Consider the following 27,604-nt stretch of genomic DNA (forward strand, 5'->3'; position numbering starts at 1 on the left):
ATAGTCTGAACAGGGATTTGGATTAGAATTAAATGTCAATGCATATTTCTGAACAGACACCTTATGCAACTGTATTACTACAAACAGCCATGGGATAAATTCCTAGAAACAGAACACTTGGGTCAGTGTGTATACATTTAAAATTTGAAAGATATTATCAAACTTCCCTCCATAAAAAATAAAACAATGAACATACCAACAGCTATTGGAGCATAATAGTGGTTTTTCTAAAGTATTGGACCTTCATTAATAATAGGTACTATTCCTCTTTATAGTCCTCTTGATAAGTGCTATTGTTTTAATTTGTATTTAACATGAGGGTGATTAAGTATCACTCACAATTATTGGTCACTATTTCTTTATCTGTGAGCTACCTTTACCATTTTTCTAGCAGGCTGTTAATTTCTTAAAGATCTTTGCTTTAAGGTAGAGCAAATATTTTCCTCAGTTTATCATTTATATTCTGGCTTTATTTAAAATGTACTTAAAAAATAGCTATTTTATGTTAAACATTTTATTTCTGACTTCTGTATTGTTTACTTTCCTTTCTAAATTTTAGAGAGTGTACTTACCAAGAATTAATCCCATGACAAATGTTTTAAAGTGAACTGGGTCATAGATCCACACAAATACCTAGAAGAATCAAGAAACTCCAGTGCTTAAAGTTCTAAGATCACATTACAGCAACAGTTAGTTCCCACCTATTAACACATAAGAACTACTTAAAGATTAAACAAATTTCAAAGGCCTTTCCTTCAGCAGCAGTGGTTTTTTTGGTATCTATTCAGTTAGAAAATTATTTTTAAAACTATAAATTAGGTAATAAGTACACTTTCATGTACTTGCATGTTTTTAACAATTTACTACTGGGTGCAAACCATTACTTAACCATTACTTATTCAACTTAAAGACCAGCAATTGTACAGCCTTCTGTCCCTAAGGTAATGATGTATACAGGCATGAGCAGAGTAGAATCAATCAAAGAGCACAGTTAAGACAGATTGTAGTCAGGCCCTATGACAGATCCATCAGCTTTCAATTCCACCCTGTTCTCTCCAACTGATGAGATGCAAAGGACCATTATTAAAGATTATACAGAAATACAAAGGATCATAAGAGACTACTATCAGCAATTATATGCCAATAAAATGGACAACCTGGAAGAAATAGACAAATTCTTAGAAAAGTACAACTGTCCAAAACGGAACCAGGAAGAAATAGAAAATCTTAACAGACCCATCACAAGCATGGAAATTGAAACTGTAATCACAAATCTTCCAGCAAACAAAAGCCCAGGTCCAGACGGCTTCACAGCTGAATTCTACCAAAAATTTAGAGAAGAGCTAACACACCTATCCTACTCAAACTCTTCGGGAAAATTGCAGAGGAAGGTAAACTTCCAAACTCATTCTATGAGGCCACCATCACCCTAATACCAAAACCAGACAAAGATGCCACAAAAAAAAAACTACAGGCCAATATCACTGATGAACATAGATGCAAAAATCCTTAACAAAATTCTAGCAATCAGAATCCAATAACACATTAAAAAGATCATACACCATGACCAAGTGGGCTTTATCCCAGGGATGCAAGGATTCTTCAATATCTGCAAATTAATCAATGTAATACACCACATTAACAAATTGAAAAATAAAAGCCATATGATTATCTCAATAGATGCAGAGAAAGCCTTTGACAAAATTCAACATCCATTTATGATAAAAACTCTCCAGAAAGCAGGAATAGAAGGAACATACCTCAACATAATAAAAGCTATATATGACAAACCCACAGCAAACATTATCCTCAAAGGTGAAAAATTGAAAGCATTTTCCCTAAAGTCAGGAACAAGACAAGGGTGCCCACTTTCACCACTACTATTCAACATAGTTTTGGAAGTTTTGGCCACAGCAATCAGAGCAGAAAAAGAAATAAAAGGAATCCAAATTGGAAAAGAAGAAGTAAAACTCTCACTGTTTGCAGATGACATGATCCTCTACATAGAAAACCCTAAAGACTCCACCAGAAAATTACTAGAGCTAATCAATGAATATAGTAAAGTTGCAGGATATAAAATCAACCACAGAAATCCCTTGCATTCCTATACACTAATAATGAGAAAACAGAAAGAGAAATTAAGGAAACAATTCCATTCACCATTGCAACGAAAAGAATAAAATACTTAGGAATATATCTACCTAAAGAAACTAAAGACCTATATATAGGAAACTATAAAACACTGGTGAAAGAAATCAAAGAGGACACTAATAGATGGAGAAATATACCGTGTTCATGGATTGGAAGAATCAATATAGTGAAAATGAGTATACTACCCAAAGCAATCTATAGATTCAATGCAATCTCTATCAAGCTACCAACAGTATTTTTCATAAGCTAGAACAAATAATTTCACAATTTGTATGGAAATATAAAAAACCTCGAATAGCCAAAGCAATCCTGAGAAAGAAGAATGGAACTGGAAGAATCAACCTGCCTGACTTCAGGCTCTACTACAAAGCCACAGTCATCAAGACAGTATGGTACTGGCACAAAGACAGAAAGAGAGATCAATGGAACAAAACAGAAAGCCCAGAGATAAATCCATGCACCTATGGACACTTTATCTTTGACAAAGGAGGCAAGAATATACAATGGAGAAAAGACAATCTCTTTAACAAGTGGTGCTGGGAAAACTGGTCAACCACTTGTGAAAGAATGAAACTAGAACACTTTCTAACACCATACACAAAAATAAACTCAAAATGGATTAAAGATCTAAACGTACCAGAAACTATAAAACTTTGAGAGGAAAACATAGGCAAAACACTCTCCAACATAAATCACAGCAGGATCCTCTATGACCCACCTCCCAGAATATTGGAAATAAAAGCAAAAATAAACAAATGGGACCTAATTAAAATTAAAAGCTTCTGCACAACAAAGGTAACTATAAGCAAGGTGAAAAGACAGCCTTCAGAATGGGAGAAAATAATAGCAAATGAAGCAACTGACAAACAACTAATCTCAAAAATATACAAGCAACTACTGCAGCTCAATTCCAGAAAAATAAACGACCCAATCAAAAAATGGGCCAAAGAACTAAATAGACATTTCTCCAAAGAAGACATACAGATGGCTAACACATGAAAAGATGCTCAACATCTCTCATTATCAGAGAAATGCAAATCAAAACCACTATGAGGTACCATTTCACACCAGTCAGAATGGCTGCGATCCAAAAGTCTATAAGCAATAAATGCTGGAGAGGGTGTGGAGAAAAGGGAACCCCCTTACACTGTTGGTGGGAATGCAAACTAGTACAGCCACTATGGAGAACAGTGTGGAGATTCCTTAAAAAACTGGAAATAGAACTGCCATATGACCCAGCAATCCCACTGCTGGGCATACACACCGAGGAAACCAGAAGGGAAAGAGACACATGTACCCCAATGTTCATCGCAGCATTGTTTATAATGTTTTATAATGTTTATAATGTTTATAATTGTTTATAATAGCCAGGACATGGAAGCAACCTAGATGTCCATCAGCAGACGAATGGATAAGAAAGCTGTGGTACATATACACAATGGAGTATTACTCAGCCATTAAAAAGAATACATTTGAATCAGTTCTAATGAGGTGGATGAAACTGGAGCCTATTATACAGAGTGAAGTAAGCCAGAAAGAAAAACACCAATATAGTATACTAACGCATATATGTGGAATTTAGAAAGATGGTAATGATAACCCTGTATGCGAGACAGCAAAAGAGACACAGATGTATAGAGCAGTCTTTTGGACTCTGAGGGAGAGGGTGAGGGTGGGATGATTTGGGAGAATGGCATTGAAACATGTATATTATCATATGTGAAACGAATCGCCAATCCAGGTTCGATGCATGTACAGGATGCTCGGGGCTGGTGCACTGGGATGACCCAGAGGGATGGTATGGGGAGGGAGGTGGGAGTTCAGGATGGGGAACTCGTGTACACCCATGGCGGATTCATGCTGATGTATGGCAAAAGCAATACAATACTGTGAAGTAATTAGCCTTCAATTAAAATAAATAAATTTATATTAAAAAAAATTATGCTCAGTGAACATAAAAGATTCTATGACTCTCTGCAATAATATTATTGCCAGCTCCCCACAGAGGGTCTGTAGCCCCAAAGTTGGGAACCACTGCTTTAAAGCTTACTTTATACAACAGAAATTTCATTTACAATAATTAGAATTCTGTTCATCGACCATAAAACTCTTAGTTTTATTCTCTTGGTTTTTATAAATAACAGTACTCTTCCATTTCCTGGTTCTATTTTGACCAAAGATCTTTGTTATGGTCTTTTTGATTTGGTTCCAACAATCCTCTTTTTTAACTCTGCATATTTATCCTGGAAATTGGATCTACAGATGTCACTTCTGCCATTTAGCACTCTAAAGAAACAAATTTTAAAAGACATTTCCCATCTTTAAAAGTTTGATTCCTCCAGCTCCGTTCTTTCTCAAGACTGCTTTGGCTATTCAGGGTCTTTTGTGTTTCCATATGAATTGCGAAATTTTTTGTTCTAATTCTGTGAAAAATGCCACTGGTAATTTGATAGGGATAGCACTGAATCTGTAGACTGACTGCCTCTGGTAGTAGAGTCACACAATATTGATTCTTCCTACTCAGGAACATGGGATATCCGTCCATATATTTATGTCATCTTTGATTTCTTTCATCAGTGTCTTATAATTTTCTGTATATAGTTCTTTTGTCTCCTTAGGTAGGTTTATTCCTAGATATTTTATTCTTTTTGTTGCAGTGGTGAATGGGATTGATTCCTTAACTTCTGTTTCTGATTTTTCATCGTTAGCATATAGGAATGCAAGTGATTTCTGTGTATTGATTTTGTATCCTGCAACTTTGCTAAATTCACTGATTAGCTCTAGTAATTTTCAAATAGCCAAAGCAGTCTTGAGAAAGAAGAATGGAGCTGGAAGAATCAAGCTTCCTGACTTCAAATTATACTACAAAACTAGAGTCATCAAGACAGTATGGTACTGGCACAAGAACAGAAATATAGACCAATGGAATAGGATAGAAAGCCCAGAAATAAACCCATGCACCTATGGGTGCCTTGTTTTTGACAAAGGAGGCAAGGATACACAATGGGGCAAAGACAGCCTCTTCAATTAGTGGTGCTGGGAAAACTGGACAGCTACATGTAAAAGAACGGAATTACAACACTTCCTAACACCATACACAAACATAAACTTGAAATGGATTAAAGACCTACATGTAAGACCAGAAACATAAAACTCTTAAGAGAAAAACACAGGCAGAACACTTGATGAAACAAATCAAAGCAAGATCCTCTATGACCCACCTCCTAGAATAATGGAAATAAAACAGAAGTAAACAAGTGGGACCTGATTAAACTTAAAAGCTTTTGCACAGCAAAGGAAACTATAAGCAAGGTGAAAAGACAACCCTCAGAATGGGAGAAAATAATAGCAAATGAAACAACTAACAAAGGATTAATCTCCAAAACATACAAGCAGCTTATACAACTCAATACCAGAAAAACAAACAACCCAATCAAAAAATGGGAAAAAGACCTAAACAGACATTTCTCCAAGAAGACAAACAGGTGGCTAACACATGGTCAATACTGCTCATTATTAGAGAAATGCAAATCAAAACTAAAATGAGATATCACTTCACACCAGTCAGAATGGCCATAATTAAAATGTCTACAAACAATAGATGCTGGAGAGGGTGTGACGAAAAGGGAACCCCTGTGCACTGTTGGTGGGACTGTAAATTGGTACAGCCACTATGGAAGACAGTATGGAGATTCCTTAAAAAAGTAGGAATAAAACCACCATATGACCCAGCAATCCCATTCCTAGGCATATACCCTGAGGAAACCAAAACTGAGAAAGATATATGTACCCCTATATTCATTGCAGCACTACTTATAATAGCTACAACATGGAAGCAACCTAGATGTCCATCGACAGATGAGGGGATAAAGAAGTTGTGGTACATATACACAATGGAATATTACTCAGCCATAAAAAGGAATGCATTTGAGTCTGTTCTAATAAGGTGGATGAACCTAGAGCCTATTATACAGAGTGAAGTCAGTCAGAAAGATAAATATTGTATACTAATGCATATATATGGAATCTAGATAGATGGTACTGAAGAATTTATTTGCAGGGAAGCAACGGAGTGAACTCTGGGAGTTGGTGATGGACAGGAAGGCCTGGCGTGCTGCGATTCATGGGGTCGCAAAGAGTCGGATACGACTGAGCGACTGAACTGAACTGAATGGAGAAACAGAACTAGAGAACAGACTTATGGACATGGGGAGAGGGGAAGAGAGGGTGAGATGATTGGAGAGAGTAACATGGAAACTTACATCACCATATGTAAACATAGCTAATGGGAATTTGCTGTTATGTCTCAGGAAGCTCAAACAGGGGCTCTGTATCAACCTAGAGGGGTGGGATGCGGAAGGAGATGGGAGGGAGGTTAAAGAGGGAGGGGATATATGTATACCTATGGCTGATTCATGTTGAGGTCTGACAGAAAACAACAAAATTCTGTAAAGCAATTATCCTTCAACTAAAAAATAGATAAAAATTTTTTAAAAGTTTGAAAGCATACGTCTTTGTACAGAATAAAACCTTAGCCTTTTGGGGAATGCAAGCACCCCATGCATGCTCAGGCTGCTTCCTTTGTTTAATAGGCCTCTAACTCCTTTGCAGTGCACCTGGAAATCTGCCAGTCATCCTTCAAGGCTCAGCTCAAGTGTCCAGGATATCCAGACCATCCTTAATCCTCTTTTGATTAGATTAACCATCCCTGATTGGTATTCTCCCATCATAACACTATCCATGTCATAATACAGTACAGGCATACTTCAGATATTCCAAGATTAGCTCCAATAATACTGCAATAATACCATTTTTTATTTTTTGGTTTTCCCAGTGCATATGAAAGTTACATTTACATTATACTATAGTCAATATTAAGTGTACAATAGCATCATGTCTAAGAAAGCAATATACATACCCTAAGTAAAAAATACTTTATTGCTAAAAAATGCTAACCATCATCAGAGCCTTCAGTGAGTCTTATTTTTTTTTTTGCTGGAAGAGGATTTGAAATATTGTGAGAAACACCAAAATGTGACCCATACAAAGTGAGCAAATGTTGTTGTGAAGATGAAGTCGATAGACTCATGCAATGTAGGGCTGCTGTAACTCTTCAACTTGTAAAAACAAACAACCAACCAACCAACAAACACCAAAACAAAACCCCCTTCCAAAACACTTTATCTCTGAAGCACAACAAAATGAGGTATGTCTGGTTTGTATGCTTGCTAGACTAAAAGAGTTTTCAAGAAGAGAATTTTATCTTTTTATCATGGTATGCCCAGCACCTATAAAAATGACTTGGCATAGAGTTAACCTGATGTTTAACTGAAGGCATTTGAGCTTTCACATTAAGACAGACCTGTGGTTTTCTATTACATTGGTTCTTCAACAGGGCTTCACATCAGAATCACCTAGGGAAATGTAATACAAAAAACACACACACACACACACACTCTAGATTCCATCCTAGGGATCCTCACGCAAGTATGTCTGGAATGAGCCTAGTGCACGTGTTTTCTAAAAAGCCTTCCCAGAATTTCAAGCTGACAGCTCCAAGAACCACTAACTTTTTAAATTTATACTACCTTTGTATTAAGCATAGAAAGAAATTCACAACTCAATGGCTAGTATATAACTAAATGTTTTTATAATGGTCAAATGACTAAATTAAGTGGTCTTCATGGAGGGCTACCACCACACAAACATTCTATTAAATACATTAAAATGATTTTAAGTAAAGCATCAAGTAATGTTGAAAATTTTAGACCCTTATAGTAATGTGTCTGACTGTGAAAGGTAGAAACCAGTATGTGTTCCTCATTAACCATTCTGCTTCTTTTCCTTTTGATTGTAATGGAAACCCTGTATTTTACTGGGCAAAGGATCACTCAGTATGAAAATCATGTTTCTAAGACTTTACTGCAGGAAGTCATGACCATGTGAGTAGGTTCTGGCCAATGGAATCCATACAGAAATGAAACTGCCTGTTTTCTGGATAGTATCCTTAAAAAAGAAGCATGTCCCTCACTTTCCTTCCCTCCTTTGGATGCATATATAAGGCTGGCAGTCATTTTGGACCATGAGATAATCTTTACTAATTGCCTTACACAGGCAGAAAACTTCAGATCCACCATGGAGCTGCTGTATCTGCTTACCATCAGGTTTCTTTAATGAGAGAGAAATAAGTATCCATCTTAAGTCACTGTTATTTCTTTTTTTCTACCTATCACAGACAATTGAACATACTTCTGACTGATTTAATAAATTTTTTATAAATATAAATTCAGAGAAATTCATTTTTAAAAAGGGTAGATTTTATATCTACATGGTTAAATTTATCTAAATTACTTCTTTTCTTAGTGAAGGCATCAAAGACAATTCTAAAAACTCCTATGGAAAATTGGATTTCTACTTTTAGTAGGTACTCTCACCTCATTTCCATCCAGAAAAACTTGATCATCATGGGGCTCAAGCTTGAATTTTTTCTTGGTTTCCTTCTTTTTGGGAGTTCCAGGAGTTTCCTCCTATTAAAAAACAAGTTGAATAGAAGAAAAAGTATTTACAAACAAGCAAAAAGGAGTATGACATTCATATACTCAAAGTTTTACTATATGAGACACAGAAATCAAAATTCTCAATCATGTATTCATCAAAACCCTAATATGGTTTAAGTGGTTGCTGCATAAGATTTTAAAAGTCTTGATATGCCAGTAGTGATAACATGCATGTAATAAATTTTTTATTTTTACTTAAATCTAGTTGAAATCACCTTTTTGGATTCTTCCTTTTCACCATCTTTTTTTTTTTCTTTTTCCTTTTTTGTCTTTTCATCCTTTAGATTTTCTTTCTTGCTCTTTTTATCTTCTTCTTTTCCACTTTCAGCTTTTCCTTTCTCTTTTTCTTTTTTTATGTCTTTCTCATACTTCATTTTCATTACTTTTAGTGCCCGATGAAAAAACTGCTTCTTTAAAAGCCTTTAAAAAAAAGGTATGACATTATATTCCCTATCCATTATGTAGATGTAGACTGAAAAGCAAAAATATCAAGACCTGAATAAAGTGAACAAAGAATGACATACATTGGCAACTCACAAGAAAAATTACAACTTATAAGTCCATGGAAAAACAGTCTATTCGAAAACTTGTGCAGTCAACCTGATTATATGAAATCTAATTTTCAACTATATAATTTAATGAGATTCCTTTAGTTTTTCTTTAGGTTCATAAGGAGTAATCAAAATTCTGCTTTATTTAAAGTCTCAAATTCAAGAGTGGACATAAATGGAATATAAATATATGGGGAAAATAAATAAAACAGTTAAATGTTAATAGATTAAAAATGTGCCCATGATCTGTTGATCCAAATTGTGTCTTCAGAGGTCTTTCTTGATGTTATTTTCTTCTCTCCACGTACCTCACTACTCAGCCTGCCACTATAATGAAATATCTTCAATAATGAATAATTAAATATGCTAAGATAAGATTTCTGAACTCTGAAAACAATTCTTCACAGTATCAAGATAAAAATTGTACAAAATATTTGGCGAGACAACACTATGTGTTTCTCTCAACACATTGTTATCCCATCCACAGCAGTTTTTCTTCTAATACAATTCATGTCAGATGCTTGCTTTGTTCTTTTTTGTTGTTGTTCTTGTTTATTTGCTTATCTGATGAGTTTGGAAGCTCAGCTGAGACCAAATTAAGTCAACCTTTGTTGACTCAATCTTTTCTAATCCTACTAAAGCAACTGGGTTACGCTTATTTTTATCATCTAAAAGAAAACCTTTTCAAATCTTATGTTCCAGTTTCAGAGTTCCTCATTTGTTCCTTCATTACTGTCTTGATAAAGGATAACTATCAAAACACAACCTAGACGCTAGGTCTCACTGCCACCAGCTGGGCCTGTTAATGGTAACTATCCACCTTTCTACCTCCACTGGTGCCTGCTCCAACGCATCACACACTTGCTAACTAGACACTTCCTTCCTGGCCAAATACCACTTATTTCTGATCATTATGTTTTGCCTACCTGTGTTTTGACCTGCTTGGCTGGGCTTCTTTCTGATGCCCAATTAGGACCATCCCATGAACATTGCCAAAAAGCTTTTTCTTGTTCAGAAGAGCTATATAGCATACAATTGTGCAACTGTCTGAAATGTCCCCAAAGAATCTAGCATTAATATCTACTACACATACATATATGAATATCTGTTTACATACACACATATATGTAAACAAGTAAAAATCTGAAATGAGACCCTTAATAATTAACTACTTATGAGCAGAAAGTGAGATTTAAGAGTAGTGTTGAGTATCTGAATGAGGGGGGGAATCTTTCATTTTCATTCTACTTCAGACTTTCTTACAAAAATTTATAATGAAAATATTCTAATTTCTTTATTTTTCACTTATATAATTTCCAGATTTTCTATCAGGATCATTCATTACAATTTAGTATGAAAATGAAAATACATCTTACTCACTGTATGTTAATTGAAGAGCAGCATTTCATACTACAGTTCATATTATAGCTCTCCATATATTAAGAGTACATATGTATACATATAGATACTTAAATATATAGTCTCAAATGGTAATGTAATTATTCCTGAGGCAACATCATTAGTAATTTGCATTTTCTTCTGCATCATTTTCAAAGTCTTCTCAAGTTTCTTTGCGTTCTCAAAGTTTTCTTTGCTTTAGTGAAAAAAATGTTCTTAATAAAGAAATAAATAATTTAAAAAATAAACCACAGAACTTTAGGAGAAAAAACAATTCTTCCCTTGACAAGCAGTTACAGAAGAGGATAGAATCAGCAGGAACATCTGCTCTGTTACTTCTGCACAGATGCTCCAGCCCATGAGACAAAAGTTAAGATTATTAACCAATCAAATTGGTAATGAGAAATTCACATTCAGGTAGATGGGTTCAAATATCACCTCTACCACTTAATTAGCTACACAGTATTGGGTAAGTTACTTAATTTTAGTATATTTCTAAAATGGGGTATCTATTTCATAGGGGTTTCTAGAACTAAATGAGAAGCATACAGATTGTTTACCATGGTGCCTGGAATGCACGTTCTCAATGTTAGCCATTACCAGTGCTGCAGTGAAATCATTAATTTCATTTAATAGAGAAAATACATTTGGTTTATAAATCATTACATTACACCCTCATTCCATTCATTAATAAGTAGAATCATTGACTTATTCCTTGATAGAGAATGTCTACTTCAATTCACCACATGCCTCAAAAAATGAGATGACACTTACTATTGTAATAAAATCAGTGCCTCAATTTATTTAGCTTTAAACACACCGTATAGAACAAATCAACTACATAAACTGACATTTTCACAGACTACTCATACTTTCCTAACTCAGGATGTTCTATGCCCTCTGCCAGGATCAAATGTCCACTCCCCTATTATTTGCTGGGTAATCACCTATTTTATGTTTCAAAATTTTATTAAAATGTTTTCTCTGTGAGGCTATTCTTGAACTTTCCTTTCTTTCTTACGGAACACACTATATTGTAACTAGTCACAGATTTTCTCTCAGACAACAATATGTGCTTTGGAGGCAAGAGCCAAGTCACAGTTATCTCTGTATTCCTGAGGCCTGGCCTATAATAGATATTTGATATGTATTTGTAGAATAAATAAATGGATTAAAAGCAGCCTGCAAAATGCCACTAAATTGCTTATTACTTTTCTTCACCTCTTAATTTTTTCCCAGGTTTAGTAAATGTTTATTAAATGCCAGACATGTGTTTAGGACTTTAACTTATCTAACAAGGGTGAGGTTTTATTAAATGCCCACACTGAGCTAACTGCTGTGGAGTTACAGTAAAGTATAGAACAGTCCTCCAACTGCCTTCAGATTTAGTCGGCAAGGGAAAAAAAAAACACACACACACACACATGTAACAAATCTATTTAAACAGTTACCTTTATAAATTCTATAGAATATTAGATTAATGTAAGCTAGAGGACCCGGGGAATACTAAATACTAAAGATGCAATGTGGGGGACTTATATTGAGAGGCAGGCAGGATAGAACCACGTGGAGAAAGTGGTAGGTTATTACCAAAAGACCAGAAAAGAGGAGTGTGGTATAAGAATGAGAGTGATAAGGACATTAGTAGACTGGGGGGTTGGAGATGCAAAGTCACAGGAAGGTTAGGATGACACTAGATACAAGATTTAAGAGTCTGTATTTGAAACAGGCCATGAAGAGGCATGGAGCATACTAGAAAAGACTGTTTTGTGTATCATACTATAGTTTCCTGTTTTCTTTTGTTTTTCCTCAACCTCCCTCAAGCACACTTCAGAGAATGAGACAGGACTAGTGTCTCTCTGTGGTTCTGCCTGTAGTCAGTTAGGAACCCATGAGAGCTGGTCATCATGAGGTCTCTATGGTTATTATTAGAAGTGGTTTTGAAAAATTCATGCTTCTCTATCTTAGTGCAAAAAGGACACAAAAAGCTTGATATGAATGGGAATAACATATACAACAAAAAGTGAGTGTATTGCTAGAACCATCGCCATACTCGTTTTTTTTTTTTTTGCTTTTCATATAACAAAGTATCAAGTCTCCTAAAAGGCCAAGAGAAACATATTAATATTGGCTGCTTATCTCGGAGAGTTGGGCTCAGATTTTATATTAAATTTTAGTGTATGTGCTGCCAAAGCAAGCACTAATATTCAAATAATACTGACAGGTTAATCCTTCATCTTAATTTCTGTTCATTAACTGGATCATTATTTTGGAGAAGATAGTATAGTGCAGTGGTTAAGACCATGGACTACACTGCAAAGCCAGATGGCTGGATTTAGAATTTTGGCTAGCCACTTACTAGCTCTGTGACTTTGGGTAAGTGATTTAACTTCTTTGTGCATTTACAGCAGCTTCTACTTATATACTACGTATAAAAAACAAGTCTATTTTGAGGCAGGCAGGGAAATTTGCACTTTGGAATTCTAATACACAGATGGCTAAAAGGAAAATAGTGATTGCACTTCTGTTAGCTAATCCCTGCCCCAACAATGAAATTTTCATTGTTTCTGAAAGGTCCGTTAATGACTCCAGTTTTTGGCAGCTAAGAATTTTTTTTTTTTTTTTTTGGCTGTGCAGCACCACTTGTGGGATCTCAGTTCCCCAATCAGGGATCGAACACTAGGCCAATGGCAGTGAAAGCAGGAGTCTTAATCACTGAACCACCAGGGAATTCCCTGGCAGCTAAGAATTTTAATAAACATTTAACAATTCTTCAACTTTACAGCTTTAGCAGACAGACTGTGAAATTTTTTTTCACAGTTTTTCACAGTTTTTTAAGAGGGTTCTCATGTGGCTACTGCTTCCCAGGTGGCTCAATGGTAAAGAACCCGCCTGCCAATACAGGAGACTCAGGTGTGATCCCTTGGTCAGGAAGATTCCCTGGAGAAGGAAATAGCAACTCACTTCACTAATCTTGCCTGGAAAATTCCACAGACAGAAGGAGCCTGACAGGCTACAGTCCTTGGGGTCACAAAGACTAAGACACAACTCAGTGACTGAGGACTTAAAATGTGGCTGCCACTTTAAATGCCATTAAGCAATATATTAGTAAATGCAATGTGTATCTCCCTACTAAATATATAAGATAATCTAAAATGTCAAATTCCCACCAATTATAAAATTCACTGTCACAGAAGCAATCTGATTTACTAACATCTTAATAAATCTGTTCAAGTAGTAAATAAACCAAAGGGGAAAACTGGGGGAGAAAAAAAACAAAACCAGCATACTTCTTCCCAAGAGAAAAGTGATTTTGGTGGGGGGGGGCCCATATCATGTGTCATGAGGGATCTTAGATTCCTGACCAAGGATGGAACCTGTGGCCCCTGCAGTGGAAACACAGAGTCCTAACCACTGGACTCCCAGAAAATGGATTTTTTTACACCATTCACCATGAAACGTTTTTCCCAAAGAAGAAGTACCTATAAAACACATGGATATGTTACTGAACTGTCTATACTTCATCTTGGAATCAAGAAAAGATAGATGTCACAGCTGCCTTGATTTCACAAGGAATACAATAGCAATCACAAACAAAACAGAAAAGTGTACCTGGCTAATGGCTCAGTGGGTAGACACACAAACAACAGGGACAACAGGCCAATTAGGAGTTCCTGACAAAGTTTTGGAAAAGACTCCCCACCTGTTTTCTCTAGAAAAGAAAGAACTTTTATGTTCACAATAGGCACTGGTATATGATTTTTATTGCTGATCCCTCAGTTCAGTCAGCCTGCAAATGTACAAATTTAATAGAACACAAATAAAAACTATAAAAATATGATGGTCTAACTCCAAATAAATGCATTTCCTGAGTTACTGAAGATATCCAAGTTACACGTAAAAGTCATGCATGAGCTACGTTGTAACAGAACTAAACGATAAAAACAGGGAAGGAGCTTTAGGACCACGGAGACCGTTTTTAAATTACTATTCACATTATCCTTCACTAAGAAATAAACAGTACCTGTTGCAGTAGTCAACCACAGACTCCCTTGTTGTAAATAAAGCTTCCTCTCCTTTCTTGGCCTTTGCCCACTTTGAATCCAAGAGGCAATCCACTGCTTTAGAAGCTAAAGAAGAAATTAATTATTCTAAATTTAGTATATAGCAGAACTTGAGTCTATCTAAATAATATTCTATAAGGCAAATTTCAATATTCCAGCATTCGAAAATAAAACCAAGTTCAACAGAAAATTTAAGTCTGACACAATCATGACAAATAGCTCAATTTGTGAAACATACTGATAAGCAGCTTTTTAAAGTAATGCTGTGAAATAAATGATAAATAAAAAATATGAACTCAAGCAATATAAATTGAGAAAATGTTCTTTAAAAAGTTCAAAATAAATGTAAATATCACTCTTATCAAATAATCAAAATATAAGACAAACCAAAAATTGTCCTCTACCACACAGTAAGAGAAATTCTGTCTCCAAGCTTTACCCACCAAGGAATACGTTCTGTGAACAATCTACTGCTGTCACTAGAAAATACTAAATAGATGAGATCTGAAAAGAATAGCATGTCTATTTTTCAAACTTTTAATGACTAGCAAAATCATTAATCATAGCACTAAAGAGAATATAAAGGAATTTCTTCTCGATAATGGCAATTCAATCTTAATTGATCAGACAGGCAAACTCAACAACTTTTGAGTTATAAGTTATGGGGCAATACTACAGATGATATTAGCTTATAATGAAGTTGTTCAGATTATATGAAGAACAAAAGCTCCCAACTTGGTTCCAACAGACTGGTTTCACACTGACTTCTATGCTGGAATTTTTTTAAAATGTATCATTTAAGTACATGAACTATCTGCTTAAAAATCAGTACTGAAAATAAATCTTATTCTATTTTAAAAATATCTCCAATGTCATTAAAAAGTACTTCATTTTTACTATTGACATTTTTAATTATGAAAGGAAAGAATAGGATAATCATGTGCCATATGACCCTCCCCTACCTTCACCAATCATTCTTGCAAAGCACTTTTAAAACATCTGCCTATCCCCAAATTAGGTATCTTTATAAAATATGCCCACTAACATAATTTAAAATATGAAATCCTACCAATAAAATAATCAACCCGGTGACCCATCATATTGGTGGACTTGGTTGGACAGTTGAATCGAAGAAACTTGGCTACAGCCTTCTCTTCTTTAGATGGTTCACCAACTTCCTGCAAAGTAACAATATTAAATTTAATGTAATTATTTACTTGAGACATTCATACACTGAAGAATAAATTACATATCTTTTCTGAAAATCTTTTAAAGTGTACTACAGGCCTTTCTTTCAAGCTTTTTCTAGAGCAGACCTGGTAATCTATACAAAAGACAGAATGGAGATTTTAAAAATTACACATCTTTCAAATACAAGTTGAGAGGGCCCAAAGTTGCTTGTCTCTTGGCCTCAGCTACAAGGCATTTATTCTGAGTTGTTTTTCCAGCATGGTAACCACTGTGTACCAGTTCATCTTTACCCTTGCTTGGTCTCTCTTTACAAGCCATAGACAATAATTCAAAACATTAAGAGGCTGTCAATAGTGAGTGCCCAAATGTCAACGTAGGTAGAAACAGGTGCCATAAATAAATGTTAAGTAACAGCCAAAGTTATGTACCCTAAACAAAAGACTAGAGATTGCAGGAGGAGTTCTCAAATTAACCAAAGACAGCTGTCCCAGTGTGGTCCCAGATACAAGATACTACTTGAGATGCTGAAGATTTGTATTCCCTTTCCTTTTAGGGTTACAAATTCTAGATACTGTCGGGGAATCCTTTCCCACCTTGCCTTTCTTCTTCCTTTCTGAACAGAGGTAGAGCAAAAATTAAAATGCAATAGACAAGTAAGTTATAATCTCATTTAAAACTGACTGGGCTTCCCTGGTGGCTCAGCTGGTAAAGAATCCACCTGCAATGTAGAAGACCTAGGGTTGGATCCCTGGGTTGGGAAGATCCCCTGGAGAAGAGAATGGCTAGCCACTCCAGTATTCTGGCCTGGAGAATTCCATGGACTGCATAGTCCAGGGAGTCACAAAAAGTCGGACATGGCTGAGTGACTTTCACTTTAAGAACTGATTAATGGAAGTGAACAAAGAGTTTTGAAAAGGCTGCTTTAATCCTTCCCTGTTTTCTAAAATTTTCCCATTCTTTCTTCCAAATTTTTTACCACTTCATTGTTTATCATTTCCCATCTTGCTTTTATTTCCTTACCTTCTGAACTACTTTTGAGTAGTTAAAAGCAGTGTACTTATTCTCTCTACTCATATACTGAAGAAAATGAGAGCAATTTACATTTGTGTATATATATCTTATATATTTTTTACTTTTAGAAGTTGTCTTACTGCTGTAAGTTACTAATATCAAAATAAAAGCACTGCCTTCACATTTTTAAGCACAATACATAGAGAACTCAAGCAATATTTCTAGCAATGTATAATTTAAATGTGAATGAATTCATGAAGGTCTATTTCTTAAAACGAATAAAGTGCCAAATAATAGCGAAGAATTAACTGCCAAGAATCTAGACTGCTGAGAATAAATAATGCCTAAGACAGTTATCTTTTAGGCAAGACATTCTACTAATACAAAACAGGAAAAATAAACTATCTAAATCATCTGTATTTATGTCAGTTTTTCCACAAATTTCAAGTAAGTCTGAATTCAGTTATGTCTGCGGAAAATAAGGGACAACTAACAAAGTCTCAGCTTTAACTTTATCCTGAAGAGGAGTAATTTGTGAGATGAAGTGAAAATCTGTGCCCTTGTTGTTGGGTCACCAGGCAGCTACTTCTCGGATTTCTTCCTTTGCATTTCCCAACTTCTCTGCTTCAAACAGCCAATTAACAGTGCATGAGTTTTACACTCTCATACTACCTCATTTGTGGGTTACTATTTGTGACAATAAAAATTAGAAACCCACACATTGTAAATCAACTATACTCCAATATAAAATAAAAATTTAAAAAAAAGCTAAAAACCCAAACCATTCAATCCAAATGAAGACTATAATAAAAACCAAATATTTATAAGAATAAAAGACCTTTAGTTTTATATATAAAAATAAATATCACAGAAAAATAGAATCTTAAAAAACTGTAAATTCAAACTTTAACACTACCAAGTTCACTACAATCTACAGTGTTTATAATTATTTAATCTGGGGTCCAGTACACTCCAGTATCCTGGCCTTGAGAATTCCATGGACTATACAGTCCATGGGGTCGCAAAGAGTAGGACAAGACTGAGCAACTTTTATTTTCACAAAATATAGTTTTCACAAGCTAAAAAGTATTCTATATTTTGGTTTTTGAAATCACACTAAAATACATTAGTATATGTAAAATGATAGCATTTAATTATGCCCAAGTAACACTGAATTTCTAGAAGCCTCATCTATCAGTAACAATATTCTGTATGTTCATGTACAGCCGAAAAAGTCACACTATATAAATAGTTGGAAATAATGGGATAGTATAATTGGCTTTATAGAGACCAATTCTATTTTATAATCACACCCATATATGTTTAATTTTTCCCCTCAGTTAATACATCTGTTGTCAATCTAAAGATTTATCTAATTGACTGATAAGTTGTTACTGGGATATCATTAAAAATGGTATGTGGGGGAGAACTCGTGATAAATGTAAATTGTTCAAACATATAATTACTGAGTTGTTTACCCTAAAATACCATTGGGTGCTACAGTTAATACCAAAAATTTGTTAAGGCACAATACCTACATTATGTTGCTGTTGCTACTGCTGCTAAGTCGCTTCAGTCGCGTCCGACTCTGTGCGACCCCATAGACGGCAGACCACCAGGCTTCCCCGTCCCTGGGATTCTCCAGGCAAGAACGCTGGAGTGGGTTGCCATTTCCTTCTCCAATGCATGAAAGTGAAAAGTGAAAGTGAAGTCGCTCAGTCGTGTCCGACTCTAGCGACCCCATGGACTGCAGTCTACCAGGCTCCTCCGTCCATGGGATTTTCCAGGCAATAGTACTGGAGTGGGCTGCCATTTCCTTCTCCGCTACATTATGTTACAACTATCCAAAACAACAACTGTTATTTTTCAAAATAAGTGGTAGAAAAAATATTTTAGGAGTACAAAACAGGATCTATGAAAGATCTCCTGGAAGAGGGACCTAGATTCTGAAAGATGAACAAGTTTAGGATAAGCTGAATGAATAGTATAAAAATACTGTGGCTGAAAATGAGTATAAAATTTGGTTTCACTAGAGTCAAGTTAGAAAGCATTGTGAGGCTAAGTAGGTGTAAGTATAATAGGGCTAAATAGTATTCAAAGCATTCTGAGAATTTTCAAATTTACCCTGTAAGTTACAGAAAGTTTTTGACTAGGAGGAGGACATAATGAGAAAAAAAAAGACTGAGATACTATTTTGGAGCCTACATGTAGAATGAACTGGGGAATAAATGCATAAGGCAGGAAACTAGTTAGTATTCAAGTAAGATGTGATGTGATACTCTGGACTAAGAAGGATTTTGATATCTGAAACATTTCAAATGTAGAACAGATAGGAAGGACTCAATGATAAAGGATGAATGAAATTACTTAGTTTCTGCTGCTGCTGCTAAGTCACTCAGTCGTGTCCGACTCTGTGTGACCCCGTAGACGGCAGCCCAGGCGGCACCCCCGTCCCTGGGATTCTCCAGGCAAGAACACTGGAGTGGGTTGCCATTTCCTTCTCCAATGCATGAAAGTGAAAAGTGAAAGGGAAGTTGCTCAGTCGTGTCTGACTCTTCGAGACCCCATGGACTGCAGCCTGCCAGGCTCCTCCGTCCATGGGATTTTCCAGGCAAGAGTACTGGAGTGGGGTGCCATCGCCTTCTCCGAAATTACTTAGTAAAAGATGTCAAATAGTCTGATCAACTAAAAGGACAGTTTTTCAATAACAGAATTTCAGAATGAAGGTTATTCTGGGGAGGAAACAATCACATCAACCTTAGGCATGACAGTCTACACTCATACTAACACCCAAACCATTAACTAGACATGGTACCAATCTACTGACTGTTGATACAGGCATCACACATAAAATATGTTACAAGGATACAAAAGAAACTGTTGTTATATACAGTACGGAATCTGATTCTACATGAATCCACAACAGTTTAAAAACCTCATTTTAACAATTACTTCAAGTTCACCAAGCTCTTTTCCACAATTGCAAAAACATACTCAAGTATTCTATCTTCCTTCCCTTCCCCTCCTTGGTAAAGGCACTGCTAAGCATGAATAAACAGAAAAGGCCCAGAAAACATGGACTTGGATAATCTCAACTAGACACAGAGTTCCTTATTCACTGATACTTTCTTAAAGTATCAGTAACTTCCCTAAAACATCTGACTAGAATTCTTAACAAGATATTTGTACAACAGAACGGCTTTCTTCCTTGCTCCTCCTTCAAGTTCAAATCCTTAAAAAACTTTTAGTATCTTCTGTGAAATATGATATGTTCATTATACCACATATAACATACATATTGTAGGCTGCCTCTAAGAGTTTAGGATTTGTGCCATCTGCTGGGGCTTTGAAGCCAGAAAGATTATTATTGAAGCATACCAAGATTACATGACTTGGGAAGCTAGTAATACAGAAGAGCCTGCCATGGAATCTTCCTTCTCACTGCTCCCCTGCTGCAGGCTAAAACAGTCTTATCCTCTTCCTGTCTATATACACATTATCTTCAGAATATTTTCCTAACTTTTCTAGAAATCTAATGACAAAATTGAAGGTCTTTTGGGAATAGCATCACCCACTAAAAAAGAGAAACAAGTTTATCAACCCTCCAATGAAGGGAATTTTGTAGCTCAATGAATGAGCCCAAACATCTTAGAATGAGCAAGCAAAGAACCAATACATTTTGAGGGTGGACTGCCAACCCAAACACCAAGATGCCAGCAGTTGCAACTCACAGTCCAAAATTACAAAAATGGAAAGTTAGGGAAGAACTTTCTTTTTAAATTATTTAACAAAGACTATTTTTTATTTCAGAATACATCAACATTAAAAAATACTATAATGAAACTGGGGTTACCATTTCTGCTGCTGCTGCTGCTGCTAAGTCGCTTCAGTCGTGTCCAACTCTGTGCGACCCCATAGACGGCAGCCCACCAGGCTCCCCTGTCCCTGGGATTCTCCAGGCAAGAACACTGGAGTGGGTTGCCATTTCCTTCTCCAATGCATGAAAGTGAAAGTGAAGTCGCTCAGTCATGTCTGACCCTTAGCGACTCCATGGACTACAGCCTACCAGGCTCCTCCGTCCATGGGAGTTTCCAGGCAAGAGAACTGGAGTGGGGTGCAACTGCCTTCTCCGTTACCATTTCTAGCTATATATTATTTTAGCTGGTACTTAAGGTAACCTTTCTGAGAAAAAAAAATTAGATCAAGAGTCAGTAAGCCATGGGCTTCAATCTTACAGAAATTTTGACTTAGAATTTCTGCCCCCTCATTCTCCTACCCTCAAAATGATGAAAAAAATTTTAAATCAATTTATTCAACAGAAATAATCTTAGGTAATAAATAAGCTTGTTGAATAAATTGAGCAAAAGACATAGATTAGGGCACCAATTGTCAATTTGTATTTTTATACAAGCAGTATTGTCTCAGATGGTAAAGAATTTGCCTGCTATGTGGGAGACCAGGGTTCCATCCCTAGATCAGGAAGATCCCTTGGAGAAGGGAATGGCTACCCACTCCAGTATTTTTGTCTGGAGAATCCCATGGACAGAGGAACCTGGTAGGCTACAGCCCATGGGGTCGCATAGTCAGACACGACTGAGCGACGAACACTTTCACAAGCAGTGTAAAATATTTGTGAAAATGCAAATAGGTTTCAGGTTAAAATCTAAAAGCCAGAGGAGATCTTAGATAAATCATTTGCTTAAAGTTACATAGTAGCTTGAAGGATGTAAGGGATAATGGTAGTATAGTAGTGGCTACTGAGGTTTCCAAAAAACCCAATTTGAAAATCCTTTTCAACTCTAAAATTTGCGGTACTAGGATTTTAAGCTAACCTTTCTAGTAAACAGCACTTTGTTAACCTATAAGCACTTAGAGTATGTTTCTGAACTTACATGGTTGCATATCTTAGAAAACTAACAATTATTTGTTTTCAAATATTTTATTAATTTGAATTGAGATCACTTTCACTTGGAAATCTCAAACAAGAAAACTTCCCAATGTAATGTCAATGAACACATAGCTCACTTTTGGTTTTCAGTGGCCAGTAAAGTGAGTCCAAGAAGGAAATGTGACAAAATAGTCCTCTTGCTTCCAACTTTGATGGAATACCAGAAATTTAAAATTAGGCTGTCCCAGAAAAAGCATACAAATTAACTACTTTTTAAAACCCTGAACTTAAATGTAGCAATCCTTTCCCCCAACATACAAATTACAACTCAAGGTCCCTAATTCTATTATATGTAGAAATCTTTTGTAAACATGAAACATCAAGTAACAAACAACAGGAAACCGAGTTGATATTACAGAACTTTTGTCCAAAAGTCTTACAATAGGATGTTTTCTTGTAACTTCAACTGTAAACATGGCCACTACATTTGATCTTTTTGTCTAAAGTAACACCAATATTACATTTTCTGATTCCCTGAAGGGAAAAAAAAGGGAGATTGATAAGCTACTGTTGAGACTGCATAGTAGTACTCCAAGTAGTATGCCCAAGAGCTCTACAACATTCCTTCCACACAACATAGCTATATAGAAAAGTTGGAGGATTTGAGAAATGTCATTTATTTTCACTTAGCAGTATAACAACTTGATTTTTTAACAATCAGATCCTCACATACTTAGCTAATTCACAATTAAACAATAGTAAGTAAAAAATTTTTTATGGCACTCTCAACTCAAAGGTTTATTTACTGAATAGGTAACTGTTAATATTTCTTCAGCATATCAGCTGCTACTGCTGCTAAGTCGCTTCAGTCGTGTCCGACTCTGTGCGACCCCATAGATAGCAGCCCACCAGGCTCTGCCGTCCCTGGGATTCTCCAGGCAAGAACACTGGAGTGGGTTGCCATTTTCTTCTCCATTTCGTGAAAGTGAAAAGTGAAAGTGAAGTCGCTCAGTCGCGACCGACTCCTGGCGATCCCATGGACTGTAGCCCACCAGGCTCCTCCATCCATGGGATTTTCTAGGCAAGAGTACTGGAGTGGCTTGCCATTGCCTTCTCCACCTCAGCATATCAGAGTGCTTAGCAAAAACCAAAAAAAGTAATCCTAAACCCTTCATCCTCGGGGAGGTGGAAAAAAAGTTATGTGCCAAATACTATTTTCATAGCTTTTATAACCTTTAATAACAAGTCATCCACTCACGTATTTTTTTCCACCACAACCCAAATAGGATCCCTTCAAGGTAAATATTTCTTCTTATGGATTTGGAAATAGAGGAAAAAAGCTAAGTAATTCGACCAAAGTTACACAGCTAATAATTACTGACACTGGGGTACAAACAGGCACAGTATGGCTCAAGTCTGAGCTCCCAGTCACTACCACTGCTATACCAGTTTTTAATCTTTTTGCTTAATATGAGATCACAACTGAAATAGAGCTGCTATTCAAAGTAAATTAGGATCACTTTTGTGACCACAGTAAAGAAGAGTTGAAATTAAAAAAAAAAAAAAAATGTTTAGGGCCATAAAATGTACCATATGTGTAAATATAAGAAATTCAGTAAGTACTAATTTGACAACTTCAATACAAATTCTAATAAAAAATTATGTATCCACAACTGACCAATAACATTAAATTTTGAAAGACTAGGAATAGTATAATTATAAACTTCTTTCACAATAAACTTAAGCCTTGGTTTTATGACCTGTCTGAACTTGGGGGAGGGGGCAGGATTTGTCTCTTTTTGGTCCCCTTCTGTACTCTACTTGAAACTTTCTTATTTCTGCCAAATTCCAAAATTCCAGATTTACTGATCATATCTTTTTTCCCATAGTACTTCAGACTTTTAAGGATAATTTTAACTTGCATACCTAAATCACCCGTGGTGTAAGTTAAGTGATAAACTTTTTTTAAACAGAGAAATAAAACATCAGACAGAAAGTCATTCTAAGCAATGAAATAGAAAGGAACAGAAAGAAAATGAGTGTAACAATTTGTGATTAGCATATTAACAATTTACAACATGCCCAATTTATGATGACATATGAAGGTTTCTAGGCACATTAACTAACAAGCAGACACACATCCTGAGTCTAAGATGTTCCACATGTTTAATCCTCTCAGCAGAGCATGAACAACAGGGGGAAATTGTAGGGAAGAAACACACAGATGACAGGCCTGTGGAATGAGGGAGGGATGCTATGTAGGTTATGAGATGACACACTGCCATGTCAAAGGTTCCTGGGCGCGACCCGCTCGTTGCAGTACCGAGAGTTTTGTTTATTTACACTGTGTCGCTGAAAGAAAGCCACAAAACTTCAACTGGACGCTTACGTTAATAATAAAAAGGAGAAAGGCGGGTACAAGCAAACGAACACCTGGATACGCAGGTCGCCGCCTGGGCCTCGGGGCAGCTGACCAAATCCCGCTCACTCCCACGTCCTACGGTCCTTCTATCCGCGCACAAAGAACGGGTAGCTTTAGGTCAGTCCTCCGCGTTCTTCTACCCTAGTTACCGTGGCCTCTATTTCGGGACAGCTAAGGCGAAAAGATGGGGTGGAGAAGGGAGGGGAGGAGCTCGGGAGGGTCGATGTGTGTGCTCGGAGGGCGCTGACCTCCCAGCACAGGCCCAGGCCGGCGCCTCCACCAGAATCTTGAACTGACGGCCGCGCCTCCACGGCCGATTCCGAGCGCAGCGCCTTCTGCCTTCCGCTGCAGCCCCAGCACCTCCGCCTGTCTCCGCCGTCTCCAACGCCGCCCTTCCTCAGGCCCCTCACAACGACGCAGCCCACAACCTGCGGCCTCACAGTGGAACCCCACCCCACCTTGTCCTCGATTTCGCTCGCCCTTCCCGGGAGCTTTCCCAGCATCTTCCACTTCCGAGCGCCCTAAAGCCCCCTACCCAAGGGTTCGGCTTTGCTACCTGAATCCGCTTCTTGTGTCGCCTGCGTTCCGCCATGTTGGCCGCTCCGCCCGGTTCCCTCTGACGTGGAGCGAGGCGGGGGCGGTGGAAACCTCGCGAGAGCGCGCCGCGGGACCCGTTATGTAACCTGGCGGCTGGCGCCAGGGAGGAAGGAAGCTGGCGAGTGACCGGTATCGGCCACTCCGACCCTGGATATGCTTTTTCTCCCCTCTTTTCTCGGCTCCTTTTTTTTTTTGCGGGAACTGGAAATCGCTGGGACCAGAAGGAAGTTAATAAGTGGATCAAAGAGCTGGAGGACTGGAAAGAGTCCTCTTGACTAGACATCTGACTCACCTGGAAAGCTGTTAAAAATACAGATTCCGGGGCCCCACCCCCTCGGAGTCAGTAGGTTTGGGGTGGAGCTTTTCCCCTAGGATTTACTGGGACCTGTGGAATTCTAGACAGTCTTTGAGTGTGTTACTTCCTTTCTTGACAGTGAGCCCTGCCCTATCCATTCCCCCATTTGTAAATTCTACTCCCATTTTGAAGGTGGGAAAACTGAGACAGCGGAGGTGCAGCGAAATCAACTGGTTTATCTAAGGTTCCACAGTTAGTAAATAGTACATCCTAGACTGAAGCCCAATTATCTTTCCCCATACAATGTAGAGAGTAGTTGGGCTCATCTGACACAAACTTTGGATTCCGCATTCCGTTTTCCACGTTGCTTCTCAAAACGTACTTTTAGAATCCAAGAGTCAGAACTCAGGGAGGTACGAGGAACTAATAAGACAAATAGAGAACATCTAGGAGAAGGCAATGGCACCCCACTCCAGTACTCTTGCCTGGAAAATCCCATGGACCGAGGAGCCTGGTGGGCTGCAGTCCATGGGGTCGCTGAGAGTCGGACACGACTGAGCGACTTCACTTTCACTTTTCACTTTCATGCATTGGAGAAGGAAATGGCAACCCACTCCAGTGTTCTTGCCTGGAGAATCCCAGGGACGGGGGAGCCTGGTGGGCTGCCGTCTGTGGGGTCGCACAGAGTCGGACACGCCTGAAGCGACTTAGCAGCACCACCACCAGCAGCAGAGAACATCTAAGAAGTTGAAATTAAGAAGACCGCAGGGTACCTGGGAGACTAGTTATAACTATTGTTATTTTGAGTGAGTGAGTTCAGTTGCTCAGTCGTGTCTCTGCGACCCCATGGACTGCAGCAGGCCAGGCTGCTCTGTCCATCACTCACTCCCAGAGCTTACTCAAACTCATGTCCATCCAGTTGTTGATGCCATCCAACCATCTCATCCTCTGTCCTCCCTTTCTCTTCCTGCCTTCAATCTTTCCCAGCATCAGGGTCTTTTCCAGTGAGTCAGTTCTTCATATGAGGTGGCCAAAGTATTGGAGTTTCAGCTTCAGCATCCAGTCCTTCCAGTGAATATTCAGGACTGATTTCCTTTAGAATGGACTGGTTTGATCTTGTAGTCCAAGGGACTCTCAAGAGTCTTCTCCAACACCACAGTTGAAAAGCATCAATTCTTAGATGCTCAGTTTTCTTTGTAGTCCAACTTTCACATCCATACATGACTACTGGAAAAACCATAGCTTTGACTAGACGGGTCTTTGTTGGCAAAGTAATGTCTCTGCTTTTTAATATGCTGTCTAGGTTGGTCACAGCTTTTCTTTCAAGGAGTAAGTGTCTTTTAATTTCATGGCTGCAGTCACCATCTGCAGTGATTTTGGAGGGCCCCCCCCAAAAAAATAAAGTCTGTCACTGTTTCCATTGTTTCCCCTTCTGTTTGCCATGAAGTGATGGGATGGGATACCATGACCTTAGTTTTCTGAATGTTGAGTTTTAAGTCAGCTTTTTCACTTTCATCAAGAGGCTCTTTATTTCTTCTTCGCTTTCTTCCGTAAGGGTCGTGTCATCATTGTTATTTTAGAGTTGTCCAGATAAAGAGAATGGGCTTAAATTGCTAGTAAATGTTTCTGGATAGAAATTCTCATGACTTTAATGGAGGTTTTAAAGCATTTTAAATAGTAGAAAATTGGAAAAATGTAGAAAAGCAAGATGAAGGAAATAAAAATCCTTAACACTACCACTCAAAAATCAGTTATCATTTTAGTTTATTTTCTTCTAGTATTTATTTATACTTTGTGTGTACTTATATTTATATATTTCTCCCTTTCCTCCAATTGAGATCATATTGCATAGTATGCCTTTTTCACTTAATGTTATGTTGAACATATATCATTAAAAAATTCTCTGTTTACCATAGTATGTATGTAATCTAATAGCAATTAAATAGGCAATTAAGGTGAATAGTGGCATCTTAATGCCTAATCTTTTATAAGATAAGATAGCTGAAGTTCATTTTTGAACTATGAAATTCTGTACTCCAGGAACAGGATCAGCAAGTCCTTTCATTCCTTTTCCATCTATAATCTAGAATCAAGGTATGTGTAGTCAGAGAGGGGTGAAGGAAAAAGTGATTCTTACCAAGTAACCCAAGATAATACAATATGAAACATCTTTATTTTCTTCAGGCCTCCCCATCCAGAATCAGGGTAGATCTGTTTTGTACTGTTGTATTTGGAGAATGGGCTTCCCAGGTGGCTCAGTGATAAAGAATCCACCTGCCAATGCAGGAGACACAAGAGACTCAGGTTTGATTCCTGGGTTGGGAAGATTCCCTGGACTAGGAAATGGCAACCCACTCCAGTACTTTTGTCTTAAAAATTTCATGGAACCTGGTGGGCTGCAATTCATGGGGGTCACCAAGAGTCAACATGCACATATGCATGCATGAGGTTGCATGCATGCATTTGGAGAATACTGACT

General features: G+C 37.4%; 1 protein-coding gene across 1 annotated transcript in view; it reads right to left on the reverse strand.

Annotated features, from left to right (window-relative positions):
- The window catches only part of SEC62 (SEC62 homolog, preprotein translocation factor), a 33,468-nt gene extending 8,532 nt beyond the window's left edge, over positions 1–24,936 (reverse strand). The window contains exons 1-6 of the mRNA XM_005908153.3: positions 24,790–24,936; positions 15,791–15,899; positions 14,682–14,787; positions 8,924–9,128; positions 8,586–8,678; positions 573–633 (exon numbers count right to left, since the gene is read on the reverse strand). Of these exons, the coding sequence (XP_005908215.1) occupies positions 573–633; positions 8,586–8,678; positions 8,924–9,128; positions 14,682–14,787; positions 15,791–15,899; positions 24,790–24,825 (610 nt within the window). The 5' untranslated portion in view covers positions 24,826–24,936. The remainder of the gene's footprint in view (positions 1–572; positions 634–8,585; positions 8,679–8,923; positions 9,129–14,681; positions 14,788–15,790; positions 15,900–24,789) is intronic.
- Between the last annotated feature and the right edge of the window lie 2,668 nt (positions 24,937–27,604).

This window comes from Bos mutus, chromosome 1 (genome assembly GCF_027580195.1).
Source record: "Bos mutus isolate GX-2022 chromosome 1, NWIPB_WYAK_1.1, whole genome shotgun sequence".
Classification (NCBI taxonomy): domain Eukaryota; kingdom Metazoa; phylum Chordata; class Mammalia; order Artiodactyla; family Bovidae; genus Bos; species Bos mutus.